The 27,608-nt window shown below is 38.6% G+C and overlaps 1 protein-coding gene across 5 annotated transcripts in view; it reads left to right on the top strand.

Moving 5' to 3' along the window:
* The window catches only part of LOC126260230 (hrp65 protein-like), a 176,911-nt gene that overhangs the window by 40,308 nt on the left and 108,995 nt on the right, over window positions 1-27,608 (top strand). For all 5 annotated transcript variants that reach the window (XM_049957535.1, XM_049957537.1, XM_049957536.1 and 2 more), the window contains exons 5-10: window positions 10,398-10,528; window positions 15,629-15,737; window positions 18,545-18,731; window positions 19,147-19,337; window positions 20,012-20,123; window positions 20,731-20,756. In XM_049957535.1, coding sequence (XP_049813492.1) covers window positions 10,398-10,528; window positions 15,629-15,737; window positions 18,545-18,731; window positions 19,147-19,337; window positions 20,012-20,123; window positions 20,731-20,756 — 756 coding nt within the window. The remainder of the gene's footprint in view (window positions 1-10,397; window positions 10,529-15,628; window positions 15,738-18,544; window positions 18,732-19,146; window positions 19,338-20,011; window positions 20,124-20,730; window positions 20,757-27,608) is intronic.

Raw genomic sequence — 27,608 nt, 5'->3', positions numbered from 1 at the left:
TCTGCTTTTGGGGTCTCACCTCTAAAATTTCAGAGAGTATAAAAAAGGATGTGAAAGGTTATGCTAAACGAAAAATAAGTGAAGCTCAAGAGGCAATTGCGAATAACATTGCTGCTGCTGGAGGATTTGCCACAAAAGATCTTCTAACACGTAGCACAAGCAAGACATGTCCTGATTGTGAAGATTATAAGCAGCTGATAAAAGAATTGAGAGAAGTTGCAATTGTCAAAGCAGCCTGAAAAATTGCAAATACTGACATTAGTGTCACAAAGCTGGACAATGAGAGACAATGCAAGAATTTGGTGTTTCAAAGAGGATGTTAAAAGCAGCTAGGAAGTTACAGGCAGAAAATGGTGTATTAGCTCTGCCAAAGAAAAATTGTGGCAAGATGATTTCAGATGCTGTAAAAGAGTGGTAACATTTTTCAGAATGACAAATTTAGCTTAATTTGTCCAGGTAAAGAAGACTGTGTATTAATTAGAATAAAAGGAAAGTTAGTTCTGATGCAAAATACCTTCTTTTGAATAATTTGAAAGAAATCTTTGGAAAATCCCATTTCAGGATCTTGCTGAAGTCGATATGCAGCAAATTTTGCAGTGGAGGCCAAACTGGTGCATCACTGTGGGTGCTGCAAGAACCCACTCAGTGTTAGCACTTTACACCAAAATGTGAAACTGATGCTTGCAAACACTTGATTAAAGAAGATTACAAGAGTCTGATTGCTAAAACAGTGTGTGATTTGGAAGCTGAAGACTGCATGCTTCATTGCTGTGAAATCTGTCTGGGAAAAGAACTACTGGAACAGTTTTTAGAAAGTAGTTTTGAAGACAGTGATCCAGATGATACCATTGAGTTCAAACAGTGGGTGCACAATGATAGAGGTACACTAGAAAACAAGCAGTTGACTGAGGATTTTATTGAAGATTTGATTTCAAAAATTGACACTTTCCTTTATGTTGCAAAGCACCAGAGCAAGCACCTAAAATGCATAAAAGAAAGCTGTAAGCCAACTGAATGCATAAAAGAAAGCTGTAAGCCAACTGAACTGATCATATTACTGGACTTTGCTGGAAATTATTCCTAGTTTGTCCAGGATGCAGCTCAAGGTATTCACTGGAATAACAGCCAAGCAACTTTACACCCAGTTGTTGTGTACTTTAGAAATAACTTGGACGTCAGCAGCATCAGCTACTGTATAAGTGACAGCCTGAAACATGATGCAATGGCTGTACATGCTTTTATAGTGAAATTAATAGATCTAAAGTGTCTCCTTGGAAAAATCTCACACACTTACTACTACAGTGATGGGTCAGTAGCACAGTACAAAAACTTCAAAAATTTTCTGAATCTCTACAACCATCAAAATTACTTTCGAATCTCAGCTGACTGAAACATTTTTGCTACAAGCCATGCAAAATCTCCATGTGATGGAACTGGAGGAACTGTAAAGTGCCTGGCAGCAAGAGGAAGCCTTCAGAGACCGAGGACAAGATTTTGACACCAACTGATTTGTTTAAATACTGTACAAAGAATATCAGAGGAATCCAATTCATTTTTCTTTCAAAAGAAGAAATTTAAACATTAAAAACTGAGCAGGAAGCAAGGTTCAAAAATGGCTGCACAGTATCAGGAACAAGAGAATCACCATTTTGTGCCATTAAATGAAAAGCAAGTTTGTATTAGAAGAGTATATAATGAACTTCCCCCCCCCCCCCCCCCCCCCCCCTCAAATGTTGACCAAAGTCGAGCAACAGTTTTATTCAGAAATATTACAGCCTTACAACTGGGCCAATACATTGCCTGTATATATGATTGAAAATGGTGGATTGGTAATGTGTCTGAAGTTTCAGAAGAAAATGTTTGTCAGTTTCATGCACCCCAATGGACCTGCACATTCATTCTATTGGCCAGCTAGGCAGAATACTTGTTGCATTTCAAACCAACAAATTGTCATTCCAACTCTATCAGCAACAAGAATGGGCTGACAGCTTGTTAGAATCAACTGTAATTGCTATTAGTAACACATTTCAGCAAATGAATGAATAAGAACTGAAATATTTGGCTTGGGAACCATAGAGAGTATGACTGGTACAGATATTTCTTAATGTAATATAAAGTAAGTTCATTTGGTATGACAAGATTTATGGGCCACTTTGATAGCATTCTATGATGAATTTAGCAATGTTTGACCTTTCGTTTTACGGCTAAGATATTGTACCCAAAAAGTTGAACAGGATCACAGTTTCAGCATGACAGGTCTATCAGATTGAGAGTAATGGTAAATCAAAGTTGATAATTTATTCATTTGCGTCACAATGTCGAGAAATGGTAATGAAAATGTTAGTTTATTTGTTCTTAAATGCAAAGTCTCCAAAATAAAAAAAAACTTTTTCTGATCAAATAAGGTGAGTTCTTTTCAATGGTACCCGGAAAAACCAAATTTGAGTGATCCCTTTTGAGATATGACCTTTTGAAAGTAAGCCAAAATTGGATTAAATTTTTTAGCACTTTGAACTTTGATAACTCAGTTATGTGAGCAATTTGGGGTGCCACTTGCAGAGCTTTGACATGGTGGCAGGCTGCAGATAACTGAAGTATTAACTTCAGAAAATTACTCTTTCAGTAGATACAAGGCAATGCAATAAAGTATAGCCAAAATTTGGTACGACAAGATTTGAGCCAATTTGATAGCACACTGATGAATTTACCATAGTTTGTCCTTTTGTACAACTAAGCTATTGTGCCCAAAAAGTTTAACAGGATCACAGTTTCGGCAAGACAGGTCTCTTAGATCCTGCACAGTGGTAAAACAAAGTTGACCATTTATTCATTTCAGTAGCAATGTCAAAAAGTGAGCCTTAAAAAGGTGGCTAGTGTCCCCACCATACTACTTATGAAACTAATTTGGCAGTGCTTCATGTAATGCTTCATCCTCTAAACATTTCATAGTAATTGGAGATGGTAGAGTGGGGAGCTTGTCTAAATTTAGGCCACTTGACATGGAATGACCGTATTGTAAGTAGTGTTAATCACATAAAAGAATTTTAATCAGTATTCCACATTTGTATGGAGTGAAACCTTGTGTAAGTGATCCATGAATGATTAAACAGTACATAAGAAGAGAACATAATCTTCGGAAATAAAGTGCTACTGAAGAATAGTGAAGATTAGATAGAGAGATCAGGTAACCAATGAAGAGCGCTATCAGTCGGTGCACATCAGTCTTAAAATACATTATGTTCATGTGCAGGCTGAAGTGATGAAAAAAAATTTGTTTCAAAGCCAATATTGAATCCTGGTCATCCTGCTCACTAGGCAGATGGGTTAACCACTATGCCACCATGGCACAGTGGCTCTGCACAACTGTGCGGCTAACACTAGCCTGCCTGCCTCACTAAATTCAAATTCCCGTTCATGCTTCAGCCCACCTGGTATTCCCCCTAAACTCAAACAGCATTGCAGAGGCTCTTCCAACTAGTATGGCACCTCAACATCGAATGAAATGGGGGATCCTCTCTGAAACCAAGGTATAGGTGCTTTAATGAAATGAAACTTTGGTTCCATTCAGGGGCAATCCTCCCTAAAACCCAGGCATAGGTGCTTTAATGAAATGAAACTGGGTTGTCCATGCAGGATCACATGTTTTGTTTGATGCTGGAGTGCTATTCTGATAATTGGGGAGACTCTGCAATGCTGAATGGGTGACTAATGGCTCAGGAGTCACCTGGTTTGCAAGCTAGGTTGGTTGGGTTGGAGAAGGGACCAAACTATGCAGTCATCAGTCCCTCCGACCTTGGAATAACTAAAACCAACAAAACCTCACACCATAAGAGGGGATTACAATGGCCATAAAATGACAAGCTATTGACAGAAGGAAGGAAGAAGGCGGAAGAAGAGAGGGGGGAAAGAAAGTGGCAAATGACGGGCATGAAGGAAGAAGCATAGGTAGAAAAGATATACTCGAGAGAAAACAGACCCCATAAGTAAAGGAGGGGGAAGGCAGAGGGCGGAGGCGAACCACCAAGCCCAGTCGAAGCAAGGCCAGTCGGGTTGCAGGGAGGAGCAAGACAGCCTGCCATCCCCTCACCCACCAACAAGATTGAAGGTCCCACACTTAAATAAAACAATAAAAACCCTGTCATGAAGAAATCGTAAAACATCAGCTGCTGAGGTACTCTCAGCTAACACCAGGAGTAGTGAGTCAGGAAAGCTAAGTCCATCACATGGTGGCTAAGTTGGGACTGTCCAGTAAGAGGTGAACCACAGTCAACATTGATCCACAATGACAGAGGGGGTCCTCACGCTGGAGGAGATAACCAGGAGTCAGTCAAGTTATGGCCGATGCGGAGCCGGCAAAGGATGACAGAAGCCTCAAGATAGGCCCATAAGCAGGACTGCCCCATAGTTGGAGAATCCTTTGCAGTGGCAGATAGCGTGCACAAACTGTTCAAGAAGTCACTACAGATAGTGAAGGACAGTCCTTAGCAGAAGTGGACGTGGTCCAGTGCACGCAAGATGGCCACCAATTCTGCAGTAAACAAACTAGTCATCTGGCAAGGAACGAAGTTCTGCATGTCTCGCATAGGTGTAAGCAAAACCAGTATGACCAGCAACCATGGAGCCTTCAGTATAAATCACTTCTGAACCCTGGAATGAACTGAGGAGACAGTAGAATTGGTGGTGAAAGCCCCCCGGAAGGACAGAATCCTTTGAATTGATGGAGAGATAAAGACAGAGCTGTGGCTGAGACCGTCACCACGGAGGGGTATGTGCAAGAGCGGAGAAAAGAGGCTACAAAGGGAAGTGCTGGAGCTCAGAAAAGAGCGACTGAATGCGGGCAGCCATGGTAAGCCCACATCGTGGCTGCCACCGTGGGAGTTTAATCTCAGTGTCTAGATAAAGGAAGCCATAATTGGGGTGCAGTGAATGTAGGACATAAGATATCAGCTGTTGTTTTCGCAAAACTTGTAGTGGTGGAATACCCGTCTGTGTGAGAAGGCTAATCACGGGGCTAGTCCGGAAGGCATCAGTCGCAAGTCGTACCCCACAATGGTGGATGGGGTCTAGTATCTGCAATGTTGAAGGTGACGCAGAACCATTGACAAGACTCCCGTAGTCTAAACGAGACTGGGCCAGTGCTTTGTACAATCGCAGTAGAATAGTGGTCTGCACCTCATGTGGTATTGCACAGACATCTAAGAACATTGAGATGCAACCAGCAAGTCCTCTTCAGCTGGTGAAGATGTGGTAGCCGTGTCAACTGGGCATCGAAGACCAGACCCAAGAAGCGATGGGTGTCCACCACCTCGAGAGATTGGCAGTCGAGGAGCAAGTCCAGATGAGGATGGACTGTAAGGCAACGGCAGAAATGCGTGACACGATTTGGCCACTGAAAACTGAAAGCCATGGGAGGGAGCCCAAGGTTGTGCCTGGTAGATTGCCCCACTGTAGGTGGCATTCTGCAGCGTCCATGACAGTGGAAGCGACGTAGATACAAAAATAGCATCCAAAGAGGACACTGTCGGCCCATCAGCCACCACCATTCCATTAATAGCCATGAGAAACAGAGGGACGCTCAGCACAGAACCCTGTGGAACCCCATTTTCTTGCAGATGGGAAGGCTGTAGGAGGAACCAACTAGGACGTGGGCAGAACTCACGAAGGCCCCATTCTTGAAGGGTGGTGAGGATGTGGTGGCGCCAGGTGGTGTTGTAGGCGTTATGCAGGTCAAAGAAGTCTGCAATGAGGTGGTGTTGATGGGAAAAAGCCGACCAGATAGCAGACTCCAGGTGGGCTTAGTTATCCACTGTAGTCACCACAGCGAAAACCACGTGAAGTCGATGACAAAAGGTCGCAGGATTCAAGGATCGAAAACAGCCGCTGACTCACCAGGCGTTCAAGGAGCCAGCTATCCAACTGAAGAGGTGGCTTCCCAGGCTTCAACACCGGAATAACAGTGCTTTCCTGCCACTGGGTAGGAAATACCCCCTCACTCCAGGCAGTTGAAAAGGGTCAGTATACCATGGTGAGCAGCCACTGATAATTGTTGGAGCATTTGGTTATGTATCCGATCTGGTCCAGGAACAGTGTCGGGACAAAGGGCAAGGGCACTAGCGAATTCCCATTCTCTAAATGGGGCATTATAAGGACACAAGCAGCATGAAGTGAGACAAACCTATTCTTTCAGGGGAAAGAATGTGGGCATATACTGAGTTGATGCAGAGGCTTGGGCAAAGTGTTGAGTGAAATGTTCTGCGACAAAGTCCGTATGGGTAGGGACAACACCATGCACAGAAATTCCTGCAATGCTGGGGGAGCACGATTGCCAAAAATTCACCTGAGTTTCGCCCAGACTTGTGAAGAGGGGATGTGCGGTCCTATTGCAGCCACATATCATTCCCAGCAAATCAGTTTCTGAAATTTGATTAGGTAACGGGCCCGGATGCAGAATTGTTTAAAGACCAGGAGGAGAGCAGTAGAAGGGTGCTGCTTGAAGTGTTAAAGAGCACGGCGGCAGTCTTTCATGGACACAGCAATTTCTGGAGTCCACCGAGGGACCATCTTCTGACAGGGGTAACCCGAGGAAGAATGGAATCAGTCTGGAACCGCGCGACTGCTACGGTTGCAGATTTGAATCCTGCTGCGAGCATGGATGTGTGTGATGTCCTTAGGTTAGTTAGGTTTAAGTTCTAGGGGACTGTGACCACAGATGTTAAGTCCCATAGTGCTTAGAGCCATTTGGAGGTGGTGGGAGGATTGGGGATGTGTGAGGGTATGGCGTGGGAAATCTGTTTGTGGACGAGGTTGGAGGGATATTTCCTCGTGAGTGGTGGTCTTCTGTAATTCTAAGGTTGTGCATTCTGCAGGAACTTTCCTAAAACTATTAATGAAGAGTTAATTACTATTGGGGAGCAAGGAGCTTTGACACAGATTATCTGAAAGAAAGGATTGTTTGGTAAGGTGCCGTCTTATGGATTAAGGAATAGATCATTAATGGAAGAAAGTGTGGGGGAAAAGGGCTGTTGAAAATTTTCAGAGGGGGTAAAAAGATTGACTAGAGCACGTAAGTTATAAAGTAGATGTAGGTTGTAGTAACTGTGCAGCAATTGGCTTTCACAGGATGGATCAGTGTGGAGAATTACAATTACATCAAACTGATCTTCACGGTGATAATACAATAAAATTACACATTTTGAATATTACACTGTTGTGGTTATTATTTGTGTTAAGAATTGCATTGCTGGAAGAAGCAACTATCCAGTTTGTACAGTTTGGTATGTAGCGATTTTATTTTAGAATTACAATCACTTGGACAGATGACAGGCTGTAGACATGAACTCCAATTATAAATAAATATATATAAAATCTTTGATCATTGCCAATTGTTGGTACCCCAACATTAAAAAATCTTGTCTCCAGAATTTTTTCAAAGAAACTTATTGCTAAATGTTAGGTGTTTGTTTTCCTATCTAATGAACTATCTATTGTTAATGATATCTGCTCAGCATGATGAAACTTGGAATTACCGTCTGATGTGGTTTGAGGAAACTACTTGGCTGCTTGTTTCTGAATGAGTAGATGTTGTTTAAAATATTAAAAATATTCAGGTTTCTCTCCACACAAGATATATACAGGATTAAACTTATAAACTTAATAACAAATACTTCTGGAACCTTTTAAGATAATTGTTTCCTCAAATTGTAAGAAAGTCGCTACTGAATGGTGTGTCATATGTATATTAATTACAGATGTCAGTATTGACTTTGTGTTTTTGAAATACACTGTACTAATTTATGCTGCCAATATCTTAAATCTCACATTAGCTTGACTTCATTCTCTGAAACCTGTAGGTAGTTTAGCAGATTGCTGTATGATAAGGAAATTTGTATTGCCACGTGGAAGTGTTGTGCCAGGCCGATAGGCGCGTAATTATGGAGATACTAAGTGTCTAATTACATACTCAGTATTGTTTGAAAATTGAATTTAAAACAGGTGTTAATTGCACTTAGCTTCATATAGCTTGCCCAACACAACTGGACAATGCCCCAGTTAACAAAGGCCTGCAAGTTGCCCTTCTGTGGCAAGGTCCATTCCACGTTAAGTAATTCCACAATAAACAAAGCATGAAGTCTACCCTGTAAAGTTGCATCAGCAATTTAGATAAATCACAAAAGGATAGTGTCATAAATACTTCATAAAATTCAGTATGTCATTGTTTAAATACTCAAGGTACTGGAATGCACATTTGCAGCTATTGGTGCAAGGACTTCTCACAAACTGGACAGATTCCTTAGCTATTGTTTCAAATGCTGCAACAATCTAAGTTTGAATTCCTCTTAGGTCACTGTAACTTGTGCATTCGATCATAAGCTACCCCACAGAAAAAGATAAATTATCTCGAATGCTGCTAACGGATAATGTGTTCATATTGTATCCACTGACCAAGGAAATGATGGGTGCATGCTTTCTTAGCCATGAGCTAGTGATGACTCGCACCCATTTCTGTACTACATACTGATGGTACAGGATGTTCCAGCACTGAATTTTTGGGCATGAAACAAGTGATTTTATTGCTTTACAAAACTGTGTAAACTGGAGTTCCCTAAGTTTTTAGCACATGGCAGATGTATATTTAAAGTGCACACTGTGATGTGGTGTATCTTTGTTTTTATCAAAATGGTACAACATAAAACAGATGTCTTTGAGAAGTGGGTGAACTGCAACTAAAACAAATGAAGTGATGCAACAATTGTATTGAAGTGTTTGTCAAAAAAGGCGATTGTGTTGCTTATTGCTAACCAACAAAGTAGCATTAAAACATCACAGGGGAACTTGGTTTTGCTGTAGCTACATTTAACAATATTGCACATGAGAGTTGTGTGGAAGATGATTATAAAGTTTTGTGCTGACTGACAATTGAGCAAACAGAGCAGTTCATGCACATGTCTCAGAACTTTGATGTGGTAGCTAACACACTGTCAAAAAGGGGTGAATAATATTTGAATATATTCAAGGAATCCTTCATCGCGTGCACGAAATAACTTATCATTTCCACTGTTCCACAAGTGCTGTTGATTAATGCATACAGCAGATTACTCACCACATCTCTCATCAGCTTTTCTCAGTTCCAATTGCTAGGTGGACTTAGAATACTTCGCATTTGGTTCACCATGTAACAAGCATGTCTGCAGCAACCTAAGGGGTAATGAGTATCAACAGATGATTGTACCTCATGCTACTCCCAGAGAATTATTTCTCATGAAGTTCTCCCATTTTGTCAGAGTGGCAGGGACATTCTGTGTGAATGTTGTAAAACAACTGTTCACAAGGATTAGCTTGACTCAGAATGTGAGGATAAGTAGTTTCTTTGGCACGTCTACTGTCTCATTCTTCCAGTTCAATTTTTGGGCAAGAGGAATAACTATACGCCCCACAGCCCACCTTATCCTGCTCCAGCTGACTTGACACACTTTCCTAAACTCTGCTCACAATGGGGAGAGTATTGAGGATGTTAAATTATTTTGGGGAAATGTAATTTCGTAGTAGTATGTCTGAAATTGTTCTTCCTCTAAGAAAGCAGATAACTTCGTAAGAAATTTGCATAATTGTTACTCGTTCGGTCTTTTTAGTGAAATCTGGATCAACTGTAGGCTCAAATGACGCAGCATACATTCACTCTCCATTGCCTCTGATCTTCCTGCCTCACTCATTGAAAATTCTCAGTAGTTGTTTAATGTTTACTTACTCCAAACTCCTTTCTATGATTTGTAATAATAGTGTTATTGATATAGAGAACTCTTTAAGGGAGTCACAGCAAGCATCAGAACACAATAGTATCCCATACCATAAGCATACTTTGTGTGTGTGTGTGTGTGTGTGTGTGTGTGTGTGTGTGTGTGTGTGTGTGTGTGTGTGTGTAACCTAGCTGACATTTTCATATTCTGTCTGCATTGTCTTTGAATACAAATTACCTACCAGTCTTTGAAAGTCCTACAGTAAGCAGCAACATACAAATAAATTGTAGAGTAGAAAGTAATGTATCTCCTGTGCCTGTGTGTTGTAGAGCAAACAGTTATATATTAATGTTGTTTTAATACTAAATATTGAATGTCCACTTAAGACAGCAATTACTTTTATGGTCAAAAAATTTAAAACTTAAATTTTAGCTACTGTAGTCTCTTCAGAGCTACTAGCTGGATTTCAGATTGTGAGATGGTTAAGAAGCTGTACGAGATGGAATTGTTTTCATAGAACACACAAAAATTTTCTTGCAAAGGAATTAAAATAGTAGGGTGAAAAAGATTAGATATGGCATTTTGTAACTAAAATGTGTAATGCAATACTTGCCTCAAACTATATTTTATTTTACAAATGCACTTTGAAAATTTTTTCCTTAGATTGAAAGAGCTGTTGTCATTGTTGATGACCGAGGAAAGTCAATGGAGGAAGGTATAGTTGAATTCGCCCGAAAGCCTGCAGCTCAGATGGCTATGCGCAGATGTGCAGAAGGCTGCTTTTTCCTTACAGCGTAAGTTATCTTTAAATTTTTGTTTTGGTATTCTGTGGAACTTTGTGGGTTTCATGCATTAACTATAGTTATTGTCTAGTGGTCTTTATTGATTGTGAGAACTCAGTACAAGAAGGCTAATTTGTAAAAAAAAAATAATTAATGCTATTCAGAACAATATTTATAACCCTATAGTTTTGGCCCCAAAATTTTGCAAACTATTATTTGATTGGAACAGCTGAGTGAAAACAGTGGATTTAGTTGGGTGCTAGAAAATAGTCATCTCATGTGGTTGAAGTTTTAAGTAGTGATTGAATTTGTCATTCATTCTTTGGAGTGAAACCAGTCCGTAGTGATTGAATTTGTCATTCATTCTTTGGAGTCCATTCAGTCATTTATAGTTTTACATATCTGTAGTATTACTTATTTATTCCAGTCCATGGGAACAGTCAAATGAAAATAGTCGACAGTGTCCATCGCAAGCAGTCGTAATAAGCATTTTATTGTTTTGACATTGTGAAGTTTTCATTGTCGACTGCATTACTCTTGGTTCTGTATTCGGTTTTTGCTATTATTTTTGCTCTATTTGCTTTTTGAGTGTGAATAAGTGCCTTTTTGTTCGGTTTGTGTTGATGTACATACTGTGTCCATGTACAAGATGTAGAGAAACTGGATGCCAGTTTGGTTTTACAAGTAGTAGTCTATGGCATTTCCTGAACCTCTCACCCAGTGTAAAGTCCCGAATGACTGGAAAAAGGATAAGTGACTTCTGTATATAAAAAGGGTAAAAGAACAGGTTTGCAAAATTAAACACATATCCATAACATTGGTTTGCTGCAGCATTATAGAACGTAATAGAGTAGAAAATCCGGAATCTCTCATAGACTGAAGAGCTTATGTACACAAATTAGCATGGTTTTATTGAGCATCACTCGTATGGAATTAGGCTTGCCTTTTTCTCACAATATACTGTGAACTATGGATGAAGTGCAATGGGCACATTGGATATTGCCAGAATTTGAAAAAGCATTTGACACAGTACCCAACTGCAGACTGTTAACGAAGGTATGACTACACGAAATAGTTTGCCAACTTGTGATTGGCTCAAATACTTATGAAGTAATACAGCCCAGTATGTTGCCTTTGACAGTGAGTGGTCATTAGGGACAAGGTATCAGGAGTGCCCTAGGGATATTTGCAGTTGGTGTGGTGAATGGCAGCTAGCCCAAAATATAGGAATGCAGATGAGCAGGAAAAACTGTACTGTTTGGATACCGCATTGGTAGTCCTGCTGGGCACAGTTGAATTGTTTAAATATCTGGGTGTAATGTTGCAAAGCAATATGAAATGGAACGAGCATGTTAGGATTGTGATAGGGAAGGCAAATGGTAGACTTCAGTTTTTTTTTTTTGGAAGAACTGTGGCGAAGTGTGGTTCACCTGTAAATGAGATGGCATATAGGATGTTAGTGCAAACTATTCTTGAGTAACATTCGGGTGTTAGGGGTTGGCACCAGGTCAGATTAATGGAAGACACCAAAGGCAACATTCTTTTCAAGGAACACCATTGAAGAAATTTAAATAACTGGCATGTGAAACTGATTGCAGATTATCCTATTGCCACCAACATTTCGCATAACCACAATGATACGAGAAATTGACGTGTACGGAGTCATTTTCCCCTTGTTCTCTGAGTGGAAAGTCGTTTTACCTTCACTCTGCCTGAGAGTCGACCAGAAAAGGAAAGGACTAATAGTTGTACAGGGTACCCTCTGCCACACACCATACTGTGGCTTTCGGAGTGTTTATGTATTTGGTTAGAAATGACCATTTTCTTAAATAGTAAACTTCATATCTGGATCAGAATATCAAAACACAATGCTGTGGAAATGGAAAAATCATATACCTGCATAAAACTGATGCTCAAGATAAATTCAGTAAGGTATACAGGTCTGTAAGGATAAGTCATGAAAGTATAGTAAATAAGTGCAAAGAAGGGTAATTAATGATGAGAAATAACTCTGGCAAATCACCACAATTTTTAATAAATGTATTTTGTCCTTTCCTGTTCGTCACTTCTGCATTTATCAGAAAAGAATTATTGATGATCGGCACAAACCCTTGGGCAGAGATCTTCAATAAATTTAAATTAAAAGCAATTATTTATTTAAGCATAAATTTATAATGTAGCACCAGTTACAGAAATTACATTTAATGCCAGGTGTATGAAAAATTCAGATTTAAGTAAGTAAATATGCATAAATTTTGAAAAGTATTTAATATTTAGAAATATATAGTTTTTATTCAAATATGTTTTTTAAAAAAAGGGCAACTCTGATTCACTGTCAGTATTTGTCATCCAGTTGCTTCACATTTATTGAAACCACTCAGTAATGGAGAATAAGTGAAAACATTTGTATATCTGACACAGTGTGTAGAGATTGGCTTCATTCAACTGAAAACCGGCTAAACAAAATAACAATTAACTGACAAGTCAGTTGTCCCATTGCTAAGATTAGATGAAAGGCTATATCTTCTACATTGAATAGTTCTCAGAACAGACAACTAATTTGCTTGGAGAGGGAAGTTTTATTCGGGGAAGATACTGGTTAAGCAGGTGGCATTAAGAGATCTTACTTACATTGTTACACATTTGTAAGTCATTTACTACTGTTCGCAAGAGTTCTTCTCGTAATGTTAAAATGTGGCATTTAGCTTAAATGTTTTTGACTGTCTTTAAATTGTTCCAATTTGTGTTGTAGATGAATGTCCATTCAGTATGATAGTATAAGAATTACAAACATGCCTTCAATTGATGTACCCTTACATTCTGCTAATTTTTATGTGGAATTATACTGCCTAAAGGAGAATCATCTTATAAGTAGTCTGGCACAGATTTGTTCATAGTGAAATTGTCCTGATGCCACTGGAGGGACTAATGTGATCAAAAGGTTCCTCATTAACGATAGCTGTGATTGCTTACCACTCGTAGATGACGTTCGTCTCCTTAACGATTCACATTGCCTATAACTAAAAGTAAATGATCCTACTGTAAAATGATACACTGTTACTAGTTTCCTCTCCCCCCTCCAGTCATTCGTTTCAAGCAGTTACTGATGTGGAAGTGATGTAATGGAAACTTTACTTCCATAGCAGTTAGTTACAGCATTGTCCTTATTTCCAAATTACAAACTTCTGTGCAGAAATGAGTAGAATGCATTGACCAGCGCATGCCATTGAGCATGCATGGGACCTGTTGATGGTGGTCATTGCACCTTATAGTCTAAGATAAACATGACGGTATTATCCAGAGCATGCCTCAGAGTGGAAGAACTCATCCATGTATGGAGAGGATATACTCACTACTAGAGATGATGATGATGATGATGATGATGATGATGACATACAGATTTTCACTATTTTTCAAGATCTTCACTCAGAAGAGACCCTACTTTGTTTTGTAATGATTTTTTGTGACTAACCAAAACTGCTGGTTTTCTGAAGGAATTGTCTGTGCATTTTGTTAAGGTGTTTGACAAGTGTCAGTGGGCATACTAAAAGAAGTCATTGTATTAAACTCTTGATATTCCAAACTTTTGTTGAGGTGTGTATGAAACAGAATACACAATATGTGAAAGACACTTACATAGGAAAGTGACAGCAGCTAATCTAACTCGTCTAGGTGTACTAACAGGAAAACTGTAAACAGCTGAGGGAGAGACCAGCAAGGTGGCATGCTGTGTGTGACACTAAAACATGGTTTTCATGCAGCTGTGGTAGGTAGGTGGGAAGTTGCTGTTGTGAGTGGGAGAACCAAATAGTGTGTGGGTACTGAAAACACTAGGCAGTAAAAGAACGTATAGATCTTGGATATGAAACACAATTATTAGTAACCACCACATTATCCATTTCTTAAAGTTAACAAAACTGTGGTTAAGAGGAAATGCTCCAAACAAAACACTGCAGAAACTTAACTGAAGCAGTATCCTGAAATATATAACAAGCAGCTAAAATATTTCTGTGGTACAAATCTGTATGTTCATCAATAATTTCATGATGATAGAGATTACCAAATTTTTAATAACCAGCTGTAACTCATTTTTGATCATCATTCAAATGCATGGTCAAATCTGACCTGGAATCAGCAACATTCTTGTTTTCTTTAACTCTTGTGTCCAAACAATATGAAAATTATAATTTCAGTTTTACAAAATTAACCTTTATCGTAGTAACCAATGGATACAGGAACAAATTGACAGTTGTTTTGAGGTGGTAGTTTTGTGTTGGAACCATTGGAACCTGAAGTTTCAGCAACCCATCATTTCATGTGATGTATTTGAAAGCAAATTCACACTTTACCTGGACAAAATCCTAAATTTTGAAACTTCCAGGAACTGGTAAATATTCTCTTACTCAGCTTAACAGCCATAGTTGCAGAGTGAACATTATTACAGTGTATGCCAGAAGATGGAATATTGTCATTCCAAAACAGATTGAAAACAATGGAATGTTATTATTGGTTAACTGACTGCAGTTTCTTCTTTTTGTGAAAAAGAGAATTATCTGTAAAATAAAAAAAAGCTATATGATGAACAATAAGAACATTGCTTTGGGTGTCATCTTTGAAGACATTTATCAAGAAATTTAGTCAAAAACAAACAAAAATATGGTCCTATTTACTTAATCCTTAGTCTGAGTGTGAATGAAAGTATGTCATACTGAATTGATATGGCTTAAACAAATTAAATTATTTGTTGTGAAAGCTTGGTGTCAAGCCTCAGTCCATGTCACTTCTATTACCCCTATTTTGTCAAACCTTTGACATGCCAATAGATGTCATGAATACAGTCTCAAGTACACATGCTCAAATTCATGTCATTACTAGTATGGAAATTGTATTTTAGATTTGTTTAATTAAATGTGCACTTTCATTTGTGTGTAGTTTTATATCCTCCCCAGGTAAAGGTCCAGAGTTATCAGAGTTGATTCATTTAAGTTACATTGGTGTTAAGTTTTAAAGGTTTCCTTGTACTAAACGTGTGCACATTTTTCATTGTTTCGTTACTTTTTTTACTATAGTGATAGATTAACATAAGAAATCATTATATTCTGTGACTTGCAGGTCTTTGCGTCCTGTTGTTATTGAACCATTTGAACCATTAGATGACACGGATGGCTATCAGGAGAAAAATCTGCCCAAGAAGAACCCAGAGTACTACAAGATGAGAGAAGTGAGTGTGCTTTAGCTTTAAGGATATTAGTGACACCTTGGTGCAACATAGTAGAAGTTCCTTGTTATTAGTTCAACTGTTCTAATCAATTCTGTGGCCAATACAGATATCTGATAGTTCACTTGTGGAGTCAGATTTTGAGCCCTGTGATATTTTTTGGTAATATATACAGGTTCTTTTTAATTCAGTTGTCTGCTCTTGTAAAAATAATTGCCTCCGTCCAGACGTAGGGTGTTATTAATGATATCTTTAAGCCTGAACATAATTTTAGTCTTTTCTTCAGAATTTTGCAAGATTGATTTTATATTGTATCACTACCAGGAATTAAAACTGTACAAGGACTTGCAAAAAAATAGTATTTAATGTAATGTGAAGTTGTACAGAAATATTAAGGTCTGTCATGTAGGTTAATGGGGAAATTATTGGTAGCTACACACTTAGTATAAGTGCTTTGCATGCACTGTTGAATTTTCAACTTACCAAAATTTGAGAAATTTTGGTTTTGAGATGAAAACCACTTTCTGGAACTGGCCAGTGTCTCTAAATTCAAAATTTGTCATGTGAATACTGTCATTTAAGGAAGAAAGTAGGTCAAACCATAATATAGTTTGCATTCAACAAACTATTAGAAATCCTTTTCCTAGTACATAAATAAGTCTTAAGAGTGTTAATTTGTTACCAAATGGAGCCGCCAGTTTTATTGTGAGATGTCATATTTTGGGGTGGTAAATGTAAGTACTGTATTTACCTGATTATAAGGAGACGTTTTTTCCTAAATTTGTTGTTCAAAATATACGGTGTCATATTCAGACTAAACTATTGCAACTGAAGCTAAAACTTTTCTTTAATAAAGCATATAGGGGTAGTCTCAAATTTGCAGATGAAGCTTTGGCTGTTGAGCTAATGTGCAGATTTATTTTGAGGAATTCTGAAGGGCAGGGTGAGCAAACTATTCTTGCATTCGAACGGCTCAGGATTTCCCAATACGCCAAAATGCTCGATACGGTATGGACACTATTGCTCTGCTTAAAATTTGACAATTTTGTGAAACCCAGGAGGGGAGAGAATTTAATGCCATCATCTTAAAAACTCTGTATTTGGACAGGTGTGCAGTAAAAAATTTATTATATTTTTAAGTAAAGGTGACAATCAAAAGTGGAAATGTTGTCCTTCAAATAACATTTCATTGCGAACCAGATCAATACATTCTTTGATCGTGAAACTGAAATAATTTAATGTGTGGGTTACAAATGAGAAAATCTGTAAAATGATGAAAATAATAAATTTTTGACAATACTATGTAATTCGATAGATGATAAATCTACTCGCAAAGTGACGGCAGAACAACACACACATAAAAAAGAGTTTACGTATGCAGTCTCCTTGTGGCAGAAGGATTGAAGGGAAAAGGAAAAGGACGAGATAGCTTTGGGGAAAGTGGTAGATTTCGTAATAGTCAACCAGAACCCTGGGTCAAGGGAGACTTACAGTCCTGTAAGTCTCCTGTGACCTGGGGTTTTGTGACTTTCCTGAACTCCAACCCTTTACCTAAACCTCTTCCTTCTCCTTCAACCCTTCTGCTCGCATGAGGAGCCACTGTCTCCGATAGCTTGCATGTGTAAAATCCTTTACTTAAAAATAGCTGTTTTCTCCTGCTGCCACTTGCTGAGTAGATTTTTTTATCTATCCGATTACATTATATTGACTGTAATTGTTGTCAATTGCCGTGCTAATTCACGTTGTGGGGATAGTACTAACAGACATGGTAGATTGTGGGACGAGCGAAAGTTCAAGAATTGGACTGAATCGTGTTAGATTGCTAGCTTTTATTTACGTATTATCTGCTGCTGTTTCTTATGACTTCAATCTTAGAAGATATTTCGCAGCTGCTGAAGCACAGCACTAAGAAATGCTTGAAAGAGGAACAGTGATACCAGTTCTGCTGAGAACTAGATAAGAGTGGGTAGGGGTCACGGGCAGGCAGCAAGTTCTCATGATACCAACCATGGAAATCCATACTGCAGACTTCGGCTTTTTTTAGAACGTCTAGCACATTTAAACTGCTGTTTTTCTGTATCCGTAAGTATTGGGAATTGACTTCAAAATTGGACAAATACTAAACAGAAGTATTAATTTCTGCAGGAGACTGAGTTTAGCAAGGGCTCGGTGGCATTCTTTTTTGTGCTGCAGTATTGACAGAAATGAAAAGGGTGTGTGTCAGCTGCTGGTTCTACAGTCAGTGGCAGGCAGGTATGTTTGTATGCGAGAAACATTGTAACATTCTCAATTCATTATCGAAGTGAAACTAGATATGTAGTGTTAGGTCCCTCAGTAACCACAACCTTATAAATTACAATATATTTGGAAGAAACAGGCAAATATTTGTGAAAAAGGAGATAAAAATTTCACAGCTGTGATACTAGGATGGATGCCATAGATGATACGGTTGGTAAATCAAAATGGTAGAAAACAGTCCACAAATTAAAGCAAACCCTTTTCCGTTTTTCTCTTTGTATTATCAAAATGTAGTCAGTCAACAAATAGGATAGATTTAGAATAGGTATGGTATTAAATTTTTGGGCAGCCTTTGTCAGTAAAACAGTTTGTGGTTTTGATTAGTCAGAATACGTTAAAAATAGGGGTTGTCATCTTATACTCGGGTGAATACGGTACTTTACTGAAATTGCCTTGTTTGGCAGACTGTCATCAAGTAGAAAGTTGTGCGCGACGATGATGATTATAAACCAGTCAAATTTTCCCTGTGGTGTGCTTAAACATGCTGAACTTTAAAGCTGAGTTATTTGTAGGTGGGACCACGTTTTGCAACACCAGGAAGCTTTGAGTACGAGTATGGTACACGTTGGAAGCAACTGTATGACTTGCACAAACAAAAGGAAGATTCCTTGCGCCGTGAAATGAAGATGGAAGAAGAAAAACTAGAAGCTCAAATGGAATATGCTCGCTATGAACACGAGACAGAGATGCTGCGTGAACGTAAGTAGCTATAATAGCATTCTATCAGTACTTGGCTTGTTTGCTTAGTTGATAGCTAGTTGCGAACTCGAATACTGGGTTTTATTGTACATACAAAAGCTCTTTTTCTGAGACTGATGTAATGTAGCAGGAAATTTTAAAATCTTATTTCATTCGTAGTGCTTAAGAAATTCTTACTTTTGCTTGGTGCAAGCAGCACATAATTGTTGTAAAAAGGAATAGTTTAGAAACATTCAAAAATATTGCTGTTGTTGTGTATGCCATATTTATATCATTGTTCAAAATTAAAATAACAGTCAGCAGATAGCATTGGAGAACAAATGGTTAAGTAATCATTGTGTAAAATTGATTTTGTGGACACAGGAATTTTTGTACTGGGGAGGGAGGATGCAGTGTAATATTTGTGCTTTTACAGAACTGCGGCAGCGTGAATTAGACCGTGAACGACAGAAACAAGAGTGGGAAATGAAGGAACGGCAGGTGGAAGAGCAACGCCTGCAGATGGAAGAGCGTATGCGTCGCCAACAGGAAGAAATGCAGCATCGAATGCATCACCAAGAAGAAGAACTTCGCAGAAGACAACAGGAAAACAATCTCTTCATGCAGGTAAGTTAGTGCAAAATTTTAGTTAACATTTTTCTGCACACTAGTATTATTTACTTTTTCTGAAATTGTAGCCATGTGACATTATTAGATTAAATTTCACATATGTGCAGCAAAGCACAGCTCCTTCTGTAAAATATATTTTACCAGTGGCCAAACTGAATGTAAACAAAGTATGACTTCATCTGGTAATGAATCAAAATGAAGTGTAATTGTATGTAAATTTGCTTCAGCTTTGTTCAGTGTTCTGGGTGTGGACATAGAGAGGTTTAAATTTTGAGTATGTGCATTGATGCAACTGTCTGGTTACAAAAAGGTCCTGGTATTTTATGGTTTACAGTGTTGGTAGGTAGTGAAATTGATTCTTTCCAATGAATCTGTGGAATAAATATTGGACAAATTTACTGTGGTAGTGCTGAAAAATTAGCATTAATAAATTGCAAGTTGCTTTGTGTTCATACAGTGGTATCCATGATGTCAATTGTTACTCAGTTTCTTGCCTTATTAATTTGATAATGTTGAATTGTCAACATAGTCATTAAAGTCAGTGTTAATACATCGCTTATTAAATTTCTCAACGATTGGTTGCAAATTTGTGCATAATTTCTCAAAAATAAGTATGGTGTTTCCCTTGTCAGGGAGCATGCAGATAATTGACAATCATATTGTCATTTCAGGCGCATCAGTTAAACAGTCTCCTGGAACAGCAAGAACAGGCATTGAGAGCCAATCCCACAGACTATGATGCAGCAGCTGCTGATCCAGTCATTCGTGATTATGATGCAGTTGGTAAGTTGTGAAGTATGTCTGATTTTACCAGACCTGTGGTTGAAAAATTTTAGATTAAAATCGCGAATTTTTGTGTGCCTGTGTGTAAAAATTACTGCTAATCAAGAGATGTGCATACATATAAGTGATTTTTACGTTAACAAAAATATTGACAGTTCTCTTTTTCCCAGAAAGTGTTCTTTAATTATGGTTTGTGCACGGTTATGGCAGAAATATACTTCCTTGAATGATGTCATTTGATTTCTTTATAATTTCATGTAAGAAAAGTGAGGTAGGCTGCAAGGAACTGAAATCTGTAGGTAAACAGTGTACTTTACCATATTCTTATTATTGAGGTAGTCCTTAAACTTGAGTTTGTCAAGAATTCTGTCCTTCCACCACTACCCAAAGAATTAGTTTGATGATGTATCATAGGATTAAAAGTGGCAGTGTTTAACTTCAAAGTCTCCTGGATGGTAGTCACAAAATTCCTTCAGTTTGGCAGATTCTTTGAGCTCAAGACAAACCTGAAAACTGCATTTGTCAATGGCAATATTAAGTTGTGCTAGTATTAAATTAATTTCAGCCATTGATTTGCACATAAGTTAATACTGTGTTTCGTTCACAGGTGCTGAGGCAGGAACCATCCCGCCGGTGAGTATTAAGATTAGTTCCTAAAATACCGTTATTCATAACTGGCCTATGAATGAGAAGGGCAAAACCTGTTTACCAAAATTTTATCACATTGATAATGGATACTAACAGTACATTGGTGTGTGCTGTGTGTTGTTTGTTTCATTTCTCACAAACATTAATTAGTTTTTGAAACAATACCAACAATCATTCCATAACTACGTAATGAGCAGTTGAGGACATAGTGTTTTTCAAATATCAGTTCATTATTGAAAGGAACAGTTCCTGGCAGATTTTGCTGTAACTGAACACTCAGTTTTGCCTTGTGTGTCTGCTGTAAAGAAAAGTTTCATGTAAAATAGTGGAAATGTTGTAACTTTTTGCCTTGGAACATTTGCTAGTTGTTAATTGTAGGTTGAGATCTCAGAAATATAAGTAACATGTAGCAGAATCAAGCTTGATGGGCAACATGTAGCAGAATTGACATTGAGTAATACATTCCGGAGAAAAAACATACGTTTAATGTAGTTTATGTTTGAAACACTTAGTGTAAATGGCTAAAAGGTAATTAAATTTACTAGTGTCCTTCCATTAATGCTCATTGCGAGCAGCAATGTTGATGTTCTGGGTTCATAAACTAGTGTTTGATTGTTAAGAATAAAAATTGCCTCTCAATGAAGAGGAGTAACAGTGCATCAGCTCTAACTTTATTATGTTTGCAAAATACGAAAGGTCCATTGAGTTGCTTTATTTACAGTGGCTGAAAGTTTGTAGTGTAATGGTCAGCTCTGAATTTAACTCGTGTTTTATAACTAGGTTTTAAAACTAATTATAAACGTTCAGTACACCTACATTACTTTGAATCACTTCTTCTATATCGTTAAATGAAGGAGATTGGGGGCACCGCTTATTTTATTGGATTTTGTGTGGTTGGATGTTAGTTTGTATGTCGAACTAGTATTATAAGAGACCAGTGATTTAAATAAACTTGAAAAATATCATCCTACAATGTAGGAACAATGAGATTGTATTCCAGATAAGTCATGGATGTAGATGTAGTTTCTCCTGGGGTAGTGTGTGGTTAGATGCCTGATATTGGATGTAAATAATAAAAGGAAAAGGACAGATTGCTACTCATTGTAGATGACATATGAGTTAGACAGGCACAACGAACACATGTAACTTTCTGCCAAAGCCTGCTTCACATCCCGTGATCCCAATATGCAGTATCTGGGACCAGAATTCAACTATCACATGAAATTAAAGCAGCAGTGTGCAGGGATGGGAACTGGAAGGGATAGCAGGATACAGGTGCAGAGAGAGAGAGAGAGAGAGAGAAGTGTTGTCTGGAAGATGACAAAGTGAACACCAGGTGTAACTTTGAGTGTTAGGGGAGAGGGGGCTTGTGGGAAAGCAGAGAAGACAGCTGGGTGCATTGGCATTGAGCATCATACAATGAGGGTGAGGGGTTGTAAGTGTGAGTAGGGTGGAGATGTTGCTGCAAAGGGAGCAGAAACTTTGGTAGAGGGTGTGGGGACAGTATGTTACTGTAGGTTTAGGCCAGTATAATTTTGGGAGCAGAGGATGTGCTATAAGAAGCCATTGAAATAGTGTGTGTTGTGTTCAGCTGCATGTTGTGCTACCAGTGGTGTGCTTTGCTCTTGCCCACTCTTTGATAAGGCATTCCATCCTGGTGGACAGCTGGTTGGTAGTCGTATCAATACGAGAAGCTGTGCAATGATAGCAACAGAGCTGGTATTACATGGCTGCTTTCACTGATGACCCAGCCAGTGGTGGGATAGGACAGGTATAAGAAGTGCTGGATTGGGCAAATCTTGCACCTAGTTCTTCCACAGGATGTGACCCCTGTGGCAAGGGGTTGGGGTAGGCGTAGGGGTGGACTAAAATGTTGGAGGGATGGTGGATGATGCAAAACCTCTTTCAGAAAGATGGGGAGGATATTTTCTTAGGATGTCCCTCACTTCAGGGCATGATGATGGGTAAGCAAAGAATGTTCTAGTTTGCAAACAAATCTCCTGTTACATTTCCCACACACTCAGCCCTCACCCCCCCCCCCCCCCCCTTCCCACAAGAACCAGCTACAAAGGAGTGTCCCCTTTGTCATCCACTACCACCCTGGAGTGGAACTGAACCACATACTTAGTCAGGTCTTTATCAATTGTGATGTCCTGAAATGAGGGACATCCTACCAAAGATCAATCCCTGTCAACCACCCAACCTCCACAATACCCTAGTCCATCATTATGCCCCTCCCAACCCCAACCCCTTGCCACAGGGATCATATCCCTGTGGAAGATGCAGACTTACACTCCCCGATCAGAGGCTGGGTCACCTGTGAAATCCGCCATGCCATATACTAGCTCCATTGCAATGATTGTGCAGCCTTTTATATTGGTGTGTCGACAACCAGCTGTCCACCAGGATGAACGACCTTTGCCAAAGTGTGGTAAAGAGTAAAGTGGACCACACTGTGGCACAACATGTCGCTAAACATAACATTGATTTCAGTGGCTGCTTCACAGCCTGGGCCATCTAGAGCCGCCATTCCCCCACCAGCTTTCCTGAACTGAACTGCATAGATGGTGGTTTTGGGGTTATCCTTAAATCACGTTCTTGGTTCCCAAAATTGTTGGTATGTGAGAATACTGTCCCCACAGCCTCTTCCAAAGTTTCCAACCTGTTTGTGGTATCACCTTCACCCTATTCACACTTAAAACCCATTACCCTCATTGGACACACACACACACACACACACACACACACACACACACACACACACACACACACACTACCACTTCCATTTCTCTGCTCCTCTTTTGCTGATCTCTGTTCCTACCCACACACCCTTCCTGCACTCCTTGCCCCAAAGCCTGCAGATGCTGCTCATGGTAGCAGTCTTGTCATGCTTGCGTTGTTTGCAGCTAGTTCCTACACCTGCCACAAGACAGTGCTCCTCTTGTCCCACCTGTATCCTGCTATCACATCCCCTTTACCTCCCTCTCCAGATTAATGCTTCTGTTCCACACGATAGTTGTATTCTGATCTGAGCTGCCAGATCGTGTGTGTGTGTGTGTGTGTGTGTGTGTGTGTGTGTGTCTGTCTGTCTGTCTGTCTGTCTGTCTGTCTGTCCGTCTAACCTGTAGTGAAGAAGGCTTTGGTGGAAAGCTAAATGTGACAGTATTTCTGATGCCCCTGTCTGCAACTTGACATATCGTCTTTATGGCAAGTAGAAATGTCCTTTTCCTTCTATTGTTGATATACCAAGTTTGAGTTTCTGTTTGATACTGGATATAACTGTGTGTTAAACTTCAAGATTTCGTGCAGCTTTTGGTCTTTGAGTTGCGGGTTATGTCATTTAGTGAAATGAAATGTGTAAGTTGATTTTAATTTTTTTATGTGCAGTGTTACGTTAGGAGACATTGAATGGGTCAGAAAGAAGAGTGAATACATACTGCTTGACAACTGTGAAAATTTCAAGAAAATCATTTATAATGCAATGCTGATGTAAGTTGTCACTTAAATCGGGAATCTGTATTGTTGTTCCAGAACTTGACAAGCTTTCAGGTGTTCAGGGATATCTTCTGAGTACTTCGGTACAAAAGACATGTGGTTGTTGGCAGTTTGTTAGATTAATAATAAATCATGATTTTTCAGTTTGTTATTGCAGTCACCCTGGTTTCTGTGAAAATAGCTTCACAATTCTGTTGGATGCATTACTACTGTGATGTGGTTTCAGTTGGTGTGGGAATAGGTCAGTGTAGTGTCTCCCACTCTTATGGTGCATGCCGACCGACTGATCATTCAATAACCTTATCCATATCAATACTGTTTATCATGCCTGTTAGATGTGAAATTAAATATGTGCCACGTAATGTCCATTATGTGTTCTACAAGCCAGCAAGAAACAAATGAAATGACCAAAACAGTCGGTAGATTACATTTGTAATTTACACTTCCATTCTAAGAGTGGACCATTTCTTTATAAACACTTTGCTGGGTGAGGTTAAAACTAACTTAAGTTAGTGCAGGTCTGTCTGGAAAGTTAATTACAAGATAATCATCCCAGATACCTGCTTGCGTTATTTGCAAATATATTCATACATGCCCTCTGCGGTAAAATGTAAGGGAACAGGTGTAAAATGTTGTCTTTGTTCAGATAAATTGTATTCAGCACAACTTTTTCTTTGTATATCAGTGGCTTGTGCATCACCAGTTTTACAGTAAACATACCACATTGTATAAGAAAACTGTAAAACTGTTGTCTACTTGATATTTGCTCTGCAAAACTAATTAGTCAAAGATATACACAGAAGTAGCTATTGTCAGTCTAATAGACGAAATTATTGATTTTGAGCATATTTTATGGTCTTGGTCAACACCACTTAAGATGATTCACCAGTGTGTACAGTGAACTCTTTCTGGTGTTTTGTGTACTTGCACTTTCACAGTATGTGGATTTCTATAGTCAGTTTTTAGATGCATATGTAGTGGAGGTGTTATCCAGTTCTACACAGATTTGTATCTATTGTTAAAATTTACAGTTGCACTCAAAAATTTACACTTTCGTGAAGTGTAATTATTTATGTTGAATTATTGCTTTCAAGAATATGGATAGTGCTGTTATGGCACTATTAGATCTCAACAACAAATACTGTTCATGGCGTGAATTGTGAGAACAAGGATCAATATAAGCAGCATAGGAAATGTTCATTTATTGATGTAACAGTGAAACCAGGTTTTCCTGAATTTTGTTGCTTCCCTGGTTATAACTGCACTGTTGGTAGTCGGTTCCATTGGTCTTGCTTTGGAGTATGCTTACTGGTCATTAGTTTAGAATTAGCACTAAACATGAGTTAATCCTCTGAATTAAATATTTATGCAAAAACAAGACTTAGTTCTGTATGTTCTGGGAGAATTTATCTTTGTAGTGAGAAAAATTTGTCAGTGTGGGTTGAAATGCCTCTTGCTGGTACTTACTGCAGACACCCATCACTAGTGATATTTTCTCTCAAATATCTGCATAACTATACTTAACCACTGTTGTATTTTATGACAATTGTGGAAGCTTATAAAATTGACTTGAACTGCAGTTACTGCAATCCTTAAATCGTATGGCATACTGGTATCTGTGCAATGTGTTATTGGCTAAACCTTTAAGCAAGACCTCAGTGCTGTATTAAAATAGGATTTTTTCCTCAGTATGCTATCTTCAGCTAAAAGTTAGTAGTAGATGTTACTGTGTAGTGCTCAGAAATTTCTACACTAATGAGAGGAGTTAAACAAATAGTCTTGTTAATTGAAGAAATGTAATTCCACAATTAGCATGCAATATTTTCTTTTGTTTGCTCTATAAATTGACAAACGGTGAATTACTAAAAATGCTCTATTAACTGCTGCCACATTTGCAGTACTCAAGTCACCAAGACCAATAATTTCCATTGACTGTTACAGGGGATGCTGAAAACAGCAATTTAATATAGGCCTTTTAAAGGTTACCGGTCTTTAAAAATAGTACTGTTGTGTGTGACTTTGGCTTATTAGTAACTGGATACACGAAAAAGTTAATTTGAATTTCAATAGTTCGCAGCAGTCTGAAAAGGGAAAGAAAAATATGAAAGTAATTTCTTAAGTTTTTGCTTTGTTTCCTATTATCTACTATTTAGTGTGTTGCTGTAAAGTTCTCTGCATTCACTGCTGCATATATGATCACTTTTGTTTGTTGACATCTTTTTCATGTTGTCAAATGCAGTTTTAAGGGGGGGGGGGTTGTTACTTATTTCTGTGTGCAGTGGCTCCACTTCTAAAATGCAGGTATACATTTTTGCATTAAATTGTGGCTATTGAGACATCCAGAAAATTTAAAGAGATTAGTGATGGTTTTCTCAACATGATTTCAATATCATCGTTCAGATACCCAATCCATTTGTTTTGTTCAGTTAATTTCTTGTATGTTTTCCTTTAAATATATTGCTCATTAGAATGCTTTAACACTTCAGGTTGATGACTAAAGTGCAATTGGAATTTGTTGGTATAGTGGTGACTTGCTGTTTATAGTGTAGCATTATAGCTGATCTAGTGAAGCAAAAAAGGTTAACTCACTTGAGTGTCAAGTGCAGCTCACAGCTTTTCCTTTGTATTGTTGATTTGTTCCTTTGCAGGTCTGTCTTCATGTTATGTCTATTGTGGTCCTTGCATGTTCCAGTCTTCTTTTAAAGCCTTTTTCTCTTTGTATATAGTATTTCAGCAGATATCTTAAGTCATTGACCTGCTCTGTTGAACTGTTGTAATTGGCTTAGAACATACATACAGCCCTGTGGTAATGTCTGTAAATGCCATATTTGGGTGTCTAAATCGGAGTGGGTAAAAGAAAGATGAAATCAGGAACCACTGTATGTGGTTAAGGATTTGGGAACTAATGCGAACAATTTAGTGGCAGACTAGCAGCCAGTGTTATTGAATTTTGGGTCTTGTTCCATAGTGTTGAGCATTTTGAGGCTTTGGATTACACAAAACACTATTTGATTCGTGTTCATAGATGATGGTGTTAAAGGTGCATGATGTCACTGTAGTTGTTGGTGCTTAGCAGTGCCTCAGTAATATGAAAGAAATGGTGTTGTGAACCTTCAAGCCAGTAATTATTATTCCTAGGCTGTAGAAAATGTCAGCTGCGGTGCCACGTTAATACATTTTGGGAAATATGATCTTAAATATACTTCATGTTTCTTCCGTATTATTTACTTGTAGAGAGATCTTCCTCTGGGTGATCTATGTTTTTTAGCTGTATGTCATGTATGTTACAGCTTTTACATTGAAGTTAATCCAGATTCAAAATAGAGGATAGTTGCAGGAACA

This window comes from Schistocerca nitens, chromosome 5 (assembly GCF_023898315.1).
Source record: "Schistocerca nitens isolate TAMUIC-IGC-003100 chromosome 5, iqSchNite1.1, whole genome shotgun sequence".
Lineage (NCBI taxonomy): Eukaryota > Metazoa > Arthropoda > Insecta > Orthoptera > Acrididae > Schistocerca > Schistocerca nitens.
This window is presented reverse-complemented; position numbering and strand designations above follow the sequence as displayed.